This window comes from Lagenorhynchus albirostris, chromosome 1 (genome assembly GCF_949774975.1).
Source record: "Lagenorhynchus albirostris chromosome 1, mLagAlb1.1, whole genome shotgun sequence".
NCBI lineage: Eukaryota > Metazoa > Chordata > Mammalia > Artiodactyla > Delphinidae > Lagenorhynchus > Lagenorhynchus albirostris.
The window spans coordinates 84,392,856-84,406,219 of NC_083095.1; the positions used below are offsets into that span (position 1 = coordinate 84,392,856).

General features: G+C 41.6%; 1 protein-coding gene across 2 annotated transcripts in view; it reads left to right on the plus strand.

Annotated features, from left to right (window-relative positions):
* The first annotated feature begins 803 nt into the window (after positions 1-803).
* The window catches only part of RAD51 (RAD51 recombinase), a 35,283-nt gene continuing 22,722 nt past the window's right edge, over positions 804-13,364 (plus strand). Inside the window, exons 1-3 of one of the 2 annotated variants that reach the window (XM_060147381.1) lie at positions 804-1,190; positions 5,057-5,159; positions 9,076-9,213. In XM_060147381.1, coding sequence (XP_060003364.1) covers positions 5,073-5,159; positions 9,076-9,213 — 225 coding nt within the window. In that variant the 5' untranslated portion in view covers positions 804-1,190; positions 5,057-5,072. The remainder of the gene's footprint in view (positions 1,191-5,056; positions 5,160-9,075; positions 9,214-13,364) is intronic. The other variant, XM_060147374.1, reaches the window with a different exon arrangement.

Here is a 13,364-nt window from a genome sequence, read left to right on the forward strand (position 1 = left end):
ATAAAGTGGTGGGGAACAAAAAACAGGTCTAAGCACATGACTCATCAGGTTAAGAACTTTCAGTGATTTCCCCATTACCTAAAGAATAAAGGCCAAAGCTCTATAATGGTCTTAAGCCTCTTCATAGCCTGAAATAAACGTAATTTAACAGTCTCAGCACCTGTTACTGCACTTCTCCTGCCTCATCAGACAACAGTATTCCTTGACCACACTGTTAATTTCCATACCCATGCTGCTCTATCCGCTTTTAATGTTTTCATCTCCTCTTCTTCGCCCAGGAAACCCTACCCAACCTTTAAAACCGTAATCAACTTTTAACCACGATAAGATTTACATTCTCAAAATCAATGTCTCCTTCCTCTGGAGTCCCGCAAATCTCCAATAAAGTACAACAGCTTTACTAATATTTCAGTCCTTTCTTCCTCTCCTCCATTAGCTCTATGTTCCAGCCTCATCCATCTACTCGAGCGTCCTCAGCTCCACCACCTACAAGGGCCTAGAAAGCCCCTGGTTCCAGAATTTGACTGAGTTGGAGTTCAAAGCAACCTGAAGGGCCAAATACCCCAGTTTAGATGCTTAAGAAACAGATCAAGAGTTCCGAAAAGCCTAGATATTATCTACAGGTGGTGAGGAGCTAAACTAAAGCTGCGTCACCCTCCCGCGGTGCATATTGGGAGATGTAGTCTCGGACCGGCCCACTACCTCTTGGGAGTTGTAGTCCCCGATCTGGTAAAGGGAAGAAGGACGCAACTTCCAAATTTTGAATTAGTCGTAAGGGAGAAAAACAAGAGGGAAACCCAAAACATCCTGCGAAGTCAAGTTCTTTCGGCCTATCTCGGCCTCACGAGTAGCCGAAGTGGCGGGGAGACGGACCCGAGAAGGGCGGGGAGACGTTACGTTGACGCAGGCGTGGCCCTGCCCAATAGGATTTGGCGGGATTTCCGAAGGCGGCAGACGGAGTGGGTGCTGCCGCCTGAGACCGCGGCCTGAAGAGAGCTGAGACGCGCCCCAGGAGCGCAGTTAGGAGCTGAAAGTCGCCTGGGTTTCGTGCAGAAGGCCGGAGCAAGGGCGTAGAGAAGTGGGGTGCAGGTGAGGGGGTCTGCAGTCCGTCCGGGGTCGGGCGCGCGCGGGTCCGGCGGACTGTAGTCGGAGCGCGCAGCCCGCCCGGGCGAGTTACGCTGCAGGCTGAGGTGAGTGTGAGGCGCAGACCTGGCCCCTTCCCACCGCGTAAGCCGGACCCGAACCCGTACCCGGACCCAGACTTGGGCCCCAGCTCCCTTAGCGGGCTTAGGGGCCCCTCCATGCCAAGTAAAAAACTCGGATATGGCGGGGCGGGGCGGAGCAGGGTTGTGCCCGGGCTAGTCCGACCCTCGGAGCTCATTGTGGCGAAAATAGAAGCGCATTCTAGAGCTGGGAGGAACCTTACTGGCCTTCACTTGCAACATCCACTTTATGGGCGTGGGCGAGGAAGCCCAAGATCCAGAGAGGTGTAGTGACTTAAAAGTCACAGCTCTTAAGCCAGAGCCGGATTTCTGGTGAGTGCCCTTTCCGTTACACAAAGTTTGGCTTACAGAGTTCCCACCTCCAGTTGCCAGTAAGGTATTTGCGTTTTTTAATGCGGAAGACCGTTCAGGTGATGTCTAGGGAATGATCTCTAGTGAGATTTGTTGTTTTTTCTTAAACTTCTGAAGTGAAGTGTAATATACAAATAGAAAAATGCACAGATCAAAAGTGTTTACAGCTCCATGAATCATTACAAAATGAATATATCTGTGTAATCACCACTCAGGTCAAGAAATAGAATGCTGTCAGCACCCAAGAAGCCTCCCTTGTGCCCCCTTCTCTAATACTCTCCCTTTTCCCCAGAGGTAACCACAGTGTTGACTACTAACACCATTGTCTAATTTTGCCCGTTGTTGAATTTTGTATAAAGGAAGACTATATATTTGTGTCTGCCTTTGCTCAACATTTTGTCTGCAGGTTTGTAAATGTCTTTGCATTTAGCAGTTCTTTCTTGTTCCTATGTTGTATTCCTTATTCATTATACCTGTGGCGGATTTCGGGATTGTTTCTAGTTTTAACTTGTATGAGAAAGGCTGCTGAGAAAGAATATTCCTGCATACATTTTGGTGCACACGTGTATGCTTTTCACTGGGTTAATAATACAGAGTAGTGAAATTCCTGGGTCATAGCATTTGCCTATCTTCATCTTCCATATTTAATACCAGTTTTCTAAAGTTGTCCAATTTACACTCAAACCAGCAGTGAACGAGTGTTTAGTTGTTCCACACGTTTGCTAATACTTAGTATTGTCGATCTTTTAAATTTTAGCTATTACCTTGTTGGTTTGTTTTTTTTAATTATTTATTTATTTTTGGCTGTGTTGGGTCTGCGTTTCTGCACGAGGGCTTTCTCTAGTTGCAGCAAGCGGGGTGGGGGGGGCACTCTTCATCGCGGTGGGCGGGCCTCTCACTATCGCGGCCTCTCTTGTTGCGGAGCACAAGCTCCAGATGCGCAGGCTTAGTAGTTGTGGCTCACGGGCCTAGTTGCTCCGAGGCATGCGGGATCTTCCCAGACCAGGGCTCAAACCCGTGTCCCCTGTACTGGCAGGCAGACTGAACCACTGCGCCACCAGGGAAGCCCTACCTTGTGGTTTTAATTTTAATTTTTCTGATTATTAATGAAGTTGAGCACTTGTTGATATGTTTATTAGCCATTTGGGTATCTTCTGTTATGCAGTGCTTGTTCAGATCTCTTGCCTATTTTTCTATTGGGTTGTCTGTCTGTCTTGCTGATTTGAAGGAATTCTTTGTATATTCTGGTTACCAGTTATATATGTGGTAAATATTTTCTCCCCTCACTATCATTTGACTTCATTCTCACAGTGGTGTCTTTTGATGAATAGAAGTTCTAAATTTAAATACAGTCTAGTTTTTCAGTCTTTTGCTTTTTGGTTATTGCTATATGAATACCGTTCAAGCCATCTTTTTCATAAATTATGAAGGAAGACACTTAAATTTAAGCTGCATTCAGGTGATTCTGATATTTGGAATTATCATAAACTCACATTATGCTAAACATGCCATCTAAGAGCTACACCTGAACCAATCAAGAACAAATGGTTATCTTCTGTCAAGTCTCTAAGAATGGAGATTTCTTTTTTTTTTCCCTGTTAATTTTATTTATTTATTTTTGGCTGCGTTGGGTCTTTGTTGCCGCGCACAGCCTTTCTCTAGTTGTGGCGAGCGGGGGCTACTCTTCATTGTAGTGCGTGGCCTTCTCACTGTGGTGGCTTCTCGTTGCGGAGCACGGGCTCTAGGTGCGCAGGCTTCAGTAGTTGTGGCATGCAGGCTCAGTAGTTGTGGCACACGTGCTTCGTTGCTCTGTGGCATGTGGGATCTTCCCAGACTAGGACTCGAACCCGTGTTCACTGCATTGGCAGGCGGATTCTTAACCACTGTGCCACCTGGGAAGCCCTTATCTGTTGTCTTTTTTTTTTTTTTTTTTTGTGGTACGCGGGCCTCTCACTGTTGTGGCCTCTCCATTGCGGAGCACAGGCTCCGGACGCGCAGGCTCAGCGGCCATGGCTCACGGGCCCAGCCTCTCCGCGGCATGTGGGATCTTCCCGGACCGGGGCACGAACCCATGTCCCCTGCATCGGCAGGCAGACTCTCAACCACTGTGCCACCGGGGAAGCCCATCTGTTGTCTTTTGAGTTAAACTTATCTTGCTTGTTAAATTGTCCAGATTTAAGTACATTTATTCTTGTGGCCATCAAAACTTGTTTGCTTTTACTAATACCTCATAATAGAAATCTTTTTGTTCTTCATTCTTTTCAACCTGAGCAGTCTTAACTCTATCAAAATAATCTGACTTTGGTATAGGCCTTATATTTATATGGAAGATTTCAAACTGAGCAAGGTAATTCCATGTTATTTATTCATTTGTGCATTCAGTGAGGTCTGGAATTGATTAAAATGGTGATCTTTATGGGACTTCCCTGGTGGTCCAGTGGTTAAGACTCCGCGATTTTAATGCAGGGAGTGCGGGTTCAATCCCTCATTGGGGAACTAAGATCCCACATGCCGCACAGCCCCCCCCCCCAAAAAATGGTGATCTTTAAATTTCATACACTTCTATTAGAAGCAGACTGTGTGACTGCAAGCCGTCCTTGCCTAAGGTGGGGATACTTCTCTCATCTCAGTCCATTGTTTCTCTATCAGGAATGGAGGCTTATGGCAATTATTCCGTACCTTTGTTTCACTCCTGTCCCACCACCCCAAAACCCTGCTTTCTGGAAGGGAACAATGGAACTGAAACAGTTTAACCTTTCATCGATTTTTTTTTTTTTTTAAAGTAGAGTTCTGGAAAGTCTGCATTCACTTGCCAAATATTTACCAAACACCTAAGATGTACCTAAGATTTATCATGTATCATGAGGTGTATACAAATAAATGAGACTTGGCCCCTATCCTTAAGGAATATAAAGCAGGGGAACAGCGGGATATAGTTGATCTAGTTAAGCTGTTCGTGTCTCTTTTTCTTTTAATTTTATTTTTTGGCTGCGTTGGGTCTTCGTTGCTGCACGCGGGCTTCTCTTGTGTGGAGCGCAGGCTTCTCTTGTTGCGGAGCACGGGCTCTAGGTGTGTGGCCTTCAGTAGTTGCGGCGCGCGGGCTCTAGGGCACCCAGGCTACAGTAGTTGTGGTGACAGACTTAGTTGCTCCACGGTGTGTGGGATGTTCCCGGACCAGGGATGGAACCCATGTCCTCTGCATTGGCAGGCGGATTCTTAACCACTGCACCACCAGGGGAGTCCAAGCTGTTCTACTTTATAGAAGCAAGATAGTGCTGGCTCCTCCTAAAGTCTTTCTGATACAGCTATCTAGGTGGAAGGGAAGGCTGGTGAGAGATTTTTTTTCTTTTTCCTGCCATGGGTATGTCAGTGATTAAGCCAAAAGCCTAGCAAGTAATTCTTAAAGAGATTTATTGTAAAACTATGTTTGCAGCTCTGTACTTTCTCTAGTGTTCTTCCTGATGGCCATCTGTACTTTTCAGTATTGAACACTAAGTAATGGCTATGCAGATGCAGCTTGAAGCAAATGCAGATACTTCAGTGGAAGAAGAGAGCTTTGGCCCACAACCTATTTCTCGATTAGAGGTATGTGCTTGGTTGCTAATTTTAGAATTATAATGCTGGACAAGATTGTTCTACCTATTGGGAGAAATCACAACCTTTACATAAACCATTGGTTTACTACCTAAGGTCAAAATCCAAATTAGAGTTTTCAGGAGGGTTGTCAAGGATTCTGTGGAAAGGCTTAAGACAGTTGCTAAACACATCTGGCCAGATCTCTTTTTTTGTCAAGAATTCTTCTACTACATTATCATTTTTCTTTCTTAGAGCTGTATGTCAGAAACTAAGAAGCCCTATGATCCCATGGTAGAGTCTCTGCTATTTGTACTAAGTATGAAATTACTGTCCAGGGAATTACAATGGCCTGGGCCAGCTATGCAGGAAGGGGAGAGGAACAATGTCTCTCCACTGACCTCGATCTGTGCTGAAGTTACTAGGAAGACAGCTGTCATAGGCAGAGAGAAGGGCTTGGGGTTACGTTGTGAGAGTTCAAGACTGCACAAGAACATCAAGCACCAGAGCTGGGGCCTTGCATTATTTCTGTGCATTGTACAGAGGCCCCAGAGTGAGTGCAGTTGACTTGGGCTGAAAGAAGCAGGATAAAAAGCTGAGAAAGCCTTCATTCTTCTGTCTCTTTATGCATATTCCTCCCGTTGTCCCCTAAGCTTCCACTCTCTGGAAGTTACTTAAACGGGTTTGTGATAAACATTGGAAAATTCAGAGTCATAACTTTTGGTTTCAGTGAGCATCCTTATACCCACACATATGTATTGCTTTTTGCTTAAATATTAATAACAGACAGGTTTCCATGGGCAGGTGCTATTCTCTCCCCTCTCCCAAACCTTCCCTGATCCCCAGATACATACACATCCCCCTAATAATTCATGCTGTGCTAGAAGTCATGGTTTTGGTGGCTAGTAAAAATCAAAGCTGACTTTGTATATAGGGAGAAAGAAGTGCCTTTGGGTGGTTTGTTTTTGAGAAGTGGTATATAAATCCCTGACCAAAAGTAGTTTTCTCCATCTTTACTATCAATTGTTAAAACAGAGCTTTCCAGTCATTGTGCTACAAAAAGGTTATGCTAAGATATGCTTCCCTTAGCTCTGGGGCAGTCTTAGCTGTTTATCCTAGCTTAGTGTAAAACATATTTTTTTATGTGTGCTTGATGTGGAAAACATTGGGAAATGTTTAAAGTGGGCTTTTAGGGCCCAGGGTCTCAAAGTTCATTTAGAATCCTAGTCATAAAAGGTTTAGAGTTACAGGTTTAATCCAATTCATGACAAGAGTCTATTTTAATGTACATAGTGCTAGTTTAAAACTACTGGTTTTGCTCTCCAGAAAGTGGGCATAGAGGGAACCTACCTCAACATAATAAAGGCCATATATGACAAACCCACAGCAAACATCATTCTCAGTGGTGAAAAACTGAAAGCATTTCCTCTAAGATCAGGAACAAGACAAGGATGTCCACTCTTGCCACTATTATTCAACATAGTTTTGGAAGTCCTAGCCACGGCAGTCAGAGGAGAAAAAGAAATAAAAGGAATACAAATTGGAAAAGAAGAAGTAAAACTGTCACTGTTTACAGGTGACATGATACTATACATAGAGAATCCTAAAGATGCCACCAGAAAACTACTAGAGCTAATCAATGAATTTGGTAAAGTTGCAGGATACAAAATTTATGCACAGAAATCTCTTGCATTCCTATACACTAACAATGAAAGATTAGAAAGAGAAATTAAGGAAACAATCCCATTCACCATTGCAACACAAAGAATAAAATACCTAGGAATAAACCTACCTAAGGAGGTAAAAGACCTCTACTCAGAAAACTATAAGACACTGATGAAAGAAATCAAAGATGACACAAACAGATTGAGAGACATACCATGTTCTTGGATTGGAAGAATCAATATTGTGAAAATGACTATACTACCCAAAGTAATCTACAGATTCAATGCAATCCCTATCAAATTACCAATGACATTTTTTACAGAACTAGAACAAAAAAATCTTAAAATTTGTATGGAGACACAAAAGACCCCGAATAGCCAAAGCAGTCTTGAGGGAAAAAAACAGAGCTGGAAGAATCAGTCTCCCTGACTTCAGACTATACCACAAAGCTACAGTAATCAAGACAATATGGTACTGGCACAAAAACAGAAATATAGATCAATGGAACAGGATAGAAAGCTCAGAGATAAACCCCTGCACCTATGGTCAACTAATCTGTGACAAACGAGGCAAGGATATACAGTGGAGGAAAGACAGTCTCTTCAATAAGTGGTGCTGGGAAAACTGGACAGCTACATGTAAAAGAATGAAATAAGAACACTCCCTAACACCATACACAAAAATAAACTCAAAATGGATTAGAGACCTAAATATAAGACGGGACACTATAAAAAACTCTTAGAGGAAAACATAGGAAGAACACTCTGACATAAATCACAGCAAGATCTTTTTTGATCCACCTCCTAGAGTAATGGAAATAAAAACAACAAATGGGACCTAATGAAACTTAAAAGCTTTTGCAAAGCAAAAGAAGCTACAAACAAGATGAAAAGACAACCCTCAAAATGGGAGAAAATATTTGCAAACGAATCAGCGGACAAAGGATTAATCTTTAAAATATATAAACAGCTCATGCAGCTCAATATTAAAAAAAAAACAAACAACCCAATCCAAAAATGGGCAGAAGACCTAAATAGACATTTTTCCAAAGAAGACATACAGATGGCCAAGAAGCACATGAAAAGCTGCTCAACATCACTAATTATTAGAAAAATGCAAATCAAAACTACAATGAGGTATCACCTCACACTGGTGAGAATAGGCATTATCAGAAAATCTACAAACAACAAATGCTGGAGAGGGTGTGGAGAAAAGGGAACCCTCTTGCATTGTTGGTGGGAATGTAAATTGATAAAGCCACTATGGAGAACAGTATGGAGGTTCCTTAAAAAAGTAAGAATAGAATTACCATATGACCCAGCAATCCCACTACTGGGCATATACCCAGAGAAAACCATAATTCAAAAAGACACATGCACCCCAAAGTTCATTGCAGCACTATTTACAATAGCCAGGTCATGGAAGCACCCTAAATGCCCATCGACAGATGAATGGATAAAGAAGATGTGGGGGCTTCCCTGGTGGTACAGTGGTTAGGAATCCGCCTGCCAATGCAGGGGACACGGATTCGAGCCCTGGTCCGGGAAGATCCCACAGGAGCGGCTGAGCCCATGCACCACAACTGAGCCTGCCCTCTAGAGTCCACGAGCCACAACTACTGAGCCCGTGTGCCACAACTACTGAAGCCTGCGTGCCTAGAGCCCGTGCTCCACAACAAGAGAAGCCACTGCAATGAGGAGCCTGTGCACCACAACGAAGAGTAGCCCCCGCTCGCCACAACCAGAGAAAAGCCCACGCACAGCAATGAAGACCCAATGCAGCCAAAGATAAAATTAAAAGAATTTTTTTTAATTTAAAAAGATGTGGTACATATATACAATGGAATATTACTCAGCCATAAAAAGGAATGAAATTGGGTCATTTGTAGAGACATGGATGGATCCTAGAGACTGTCATACAGGTGTAGAGAACAAACATGGACACCAAGGGGGGAAAGTGGTGGTGGTGGTGGGATGAATTGGGAGATTGGGATTGGCATATATACACTAATATGTATAAAATAGATAACTAATAAGAACCTGCTATATAAAAAATAAATTAAAAAAAACCCCACTGGTTTTGATAATGAATAGGTTGATAATTTGTTATTAAATGCCTCAAATTTTAAGTCATAACTTTTCAAAGCTTTTGTGTATAATATCACAGCTAAAAAGAGCTCTGTGAAGTAGGTAGGACAAATAACCACATTAGACAGATGAGGGAATCGAAGCTTAAATTTATCCACAATTTTCTTCACTTGCAGCAATGTGGCATACATGCCAATGATGTGAAGAAATTGGAAGAAGCTGGATTCCATACTGTGGAGGCTGTTGCCTATGCACCAAAGAAGGAGCTAATAAATATTAAGGGGATTAGTGAAGCCAAAGCTGATAAAATTCTGGTAAGTACTGTTTGTGTGACCGAGGGAGGCAGTAGTGGTACGAAAGGGTGTACAGTGAAAGGCTACGGTCTTCCTCCTTCCACCCCTCCTGTGTCACCCTCTTCCCCTTTCCAGAAGTGACTGCATTACCAGATGATTATCTTTGTATGTGCCTCCTTGCATAAATTGGGATTTTTCTTAGGGAATTGCAGTATCACAGGTTATGACATAAATATTGCTAAGTTGACTACCAGTTTGTACTCCCACCAGCAGTGAGTGGTATGTACCTTATCGTTCTGGATATTATGATTTCATGGCTTAGAAATACACTCATTAGTATGCAGCCACAAAAAATAGTTTCAAAGAATATCCGTTGACATAGGAAAATATTACTGATATAAGAAAGCAGGTTAACAAAACATGTTTGTGTGCATATATGTTTTTGTTTTTAAAAAATGTGTTTTTATATATGTATAGCACATACACTGGGGATAGATACACTAAAATATTAACATTGTTTCTGGATGGTGAGAATGTGAGCAGTTTTTATTTTTGCCTCAATTTTCTGAAGTTTCTACAGTTTCTATGATAAACATGTATTAATTTAAATAGAACAGCTGTTTTTATTGCTTGAATATTAAAGTCATGTTAATTAGGCTCTCAGGGTGTATAATCTGTTAGTCAACTAGTCATAAGCAAGATTCTTTAATAATAAGGAAAAATGTGATTATGAATCATACGCTTGTTTTTTTAACCTAAATAAATGACATAAAAGTGATTTCACTGGCTTAACCTAAATGAGGTAGTAACTTAATAACCCTTTATATTATATAGCACTTTAACTTTTTTAAACTTTTTTTTAATTGAATTTTTATTTTACATTGGTGTATAGTTGATTTACAGTGTTGTGTTTCAGGTGTACAGCTAAGTGATTCATATACCTATATCCACTCTTTTTCATATTCTTTTTCCATATAGGTTATTATAGAATATTGAGTAGAGTTCCCTTATAGCACTTTAACTTTGAAATCCCATCCCTTTCATATATACAGTATTCTCACTTAGCCTTCATAATGACACTGGGAAAGACAGGACTAGTATTATCTCTGTCTTACAGATAAGGAAACTTAGGCACAGTGATTCAATTATTTATCCAAAGTCATGCAGTTAATCACAGAACTAAGACTAGAATCCAATTATTTTCATCCTGATATACTGTGATCCTTTCTCATTTCCCTCCAAAGTCTTACAGCTACTATTCATTTTTCTTGCTTCATATATTCCTTTAGCATTCATACCCTGTGATTACATTTTATTTTATGCACTTATCCTTTGGTATTTACAGGCTATACCTTGGAGATAATAGCAGGTTAGGTTCCAGACCACCATAATAAAGCAAATATTGCAGTAAAGTGCCACGAATTTTGTTGTTTCCCAGTGCATATAAGTTGTGTTTATACTGTTCTGTAGTCTGTTAAGTATACAATAGTATTATGTCTACAAAAACAGTGTACATACCTTAATTTAAAAATACATCATTACTAGAAAATGCTAACCATCATCTGAGCCTTCAGTGATTTATAGTCTTTTTGCTGGTGAGGGTCTTGCTTCCATGTCAGTGGCTGCTGACTGATCCGGGTGGTGGTTGCTGAAGGCTGGGGGGGCTGCAGCAGTTTCTTAAAACAAGACAACAGTGAAGTTTGCCACGTAGATTGACTCTTCCTTTCATGAATGATTTCTCTGTAATATGCAGTGCTATTTGATAGCATTTTATCCACGTAGAAATTTTTCCAAAATTGGTAATCAATCCTCTCAGACCCTGGCACTGCTTTATCAACCAAGTTTATGTCATGTTCTAAATCTTTTGTTGTCATTTCACCAGGGTCTTCACAGCATCTTTACCAGGAGTAGATTCTATCTTAAGAAACCTCTCTTTGTTTATCCATAAGAAGAAACTCCTCATCCATGAAAGTTTTATCATGACACTGCAGCATTTCAGCCACACCTTCAAGCTCTACTTCTCATTCTTTTGTTACCGACCAGGGTTCTTGGCCTTCTTAATCAATGGAAATTGATCAGAGGCCAGACAAGAAATTCAGGCAAGGCTTTATTGGGGCCTCTGCTGCAGCAGGGGGGAGCGAGAACAAACAACAGGCTCCTTTGCTCGCTCCCTGAGTGGGGGTGAGCTTGTTCTTTACGTGGGGTGAGGGTAGGGGTGTGTCCAGGCGTCGGGCTGGAGGGGTGGCTTAGGTGGTTTGCCCATCCCTTAGTCCGTGTTTCGTGTAGGGCGCATGGCAGTACCTTCCTTTTGCTCCAGGCTCTTCAAAAGTGACAGTTGGGTTTTTTGGTCTCTTTGTATGTTTTGTCCATAATTTGCCCTAATTGCGCATGCAGACAGTTATTTTTTGTCCCATACAGTTTCTTTGTATTTTGTTGCTCAAGGAGAGGTGTGTCCAGGTGCAAGCATTGCAGCACTGCAGCAAAGGGTCCCAGGTCCCAGCCTGTCTCACTTGTTTTTTCCACCACATCTGTATTTACTTCCTCTGTTGAAGTCTTGAACCTGTTAGAGTCACCATGAGGGTAAGAATCAACTTCTTCGAGACTTCTGTTTAATGATATTTTGATCTTTTCCCATGAACCACGAATGTTGTTGTTGTTTATATATATATACTTTTTTTTTTAACGAAAGTTCATAATGGCATCTAGAATAGTGAATCCTTTTCAAAAGGTTTTCAGCTGACTGCCCAGATCCATCAGAGGAATCACTATCTATGGCTACTATAGCCTTACAAGGTGTATTTCTTAAATAGTAAGACTTGAAAGGTGAAATTACTCCTTGATCCGCAGGGTGCAGAATGGATGTTGTGTTAGCAGGCATGAAAACAACATTAAATCTCATTGTACATCTCCATCAGAGCTCTTGGGTGACCTGGTACATTGTCAATGAGCAATAAAATTTGAAAGGAATCTTTTTTCTAAGCAGTAGGTCTCAAAGTAGGTTTAAGATATTCAGTAAACCATGTTGTAAACGGATGTGCCATCATCCAGACTTTGTCATTGCACTTATAGAGCACAAGCAGAATAGATTTAGCATAATTCTTAAGGGCCCTAGGATTTTCAGAATGGTAAATGAACATTGGCTTCAACTTAAAGTCACCAGTGGCATTAGCCCCTAAAATGAGAGTCAACTGGTCCATTGAAACTTTGAAGCCAGGCATTGACTTCTCTTCTGTCGCTATGAAAGTCCTCAATGGCTTCTTCCAATATAAGACCATTTCGTCTACATTGAAAGTCTGTTGTTTAGGGTAGCCAGATTCATTCATTATCTTAGCTAGATCTTGTGGATAACTTGCTGCAGCTTCTACATCAGCACTTGCTGCTTCACCTTGCTCTTGAATGTTATGGAGATGGCTTCTTTCCTTAAACCTTATGAACCAACCTCTGCTAGCTTCACACTTCTCTTCTGCGGCTTCCTCACCTCCCTCAGCCTTCACTGAGTTGAAGAGTAGGGCCTTGCTCTGGATTAGGCTTTGGCTAAAGGGAATGTTGTGGCTGCTTTGATCTTCTACCCAAACTACTAAAATTTTTTCCATGTCAGCAGTAACGCTGTTTCTCTTTCTTACCATTCATGTGTTCACTGGAGTAGCACTTTTAATTTCCTGCAAGAACTTCCTTTGCATTCACAACTTGGCTAACAGTTTGGCACAAGATGCCTCGCTTTCGGCCTATTTCAGCTTTCGACATGCCTTCCTCACCAAGCTTAATCATTTCTAGTTTTTTATTTAAAGTGAGAGATGTGCAACTTCACTCCTTTCCTCCTCTAACTTGACTTAGAGGCCACTGTAGGGTTATTAATTGGCCTAATTTCAATATTGTTGTGTCTCAAGGAATAGGGAGGCCTGAGGAGAGGGAGAGATGGGGGAATTGCCAGTGGGTGGAGCAGCCAGAACACACAAAACATTTATCAATTAAGTTCAGTCTTATATAGGCGTGGTTTTTGGCAGCCCAAAACAATTATAGTAACATCAAAGACCACTGACCACAGATCACCATTACAAATGTAATAATAATGAAAAAGTTTGAAACACTGTGAGAATTACCAAAATGTGACACAGAGACATGAAGAGAGCAAATGCTTTTGGAAAAATGGTGCATATAGACTTTGCTCAACA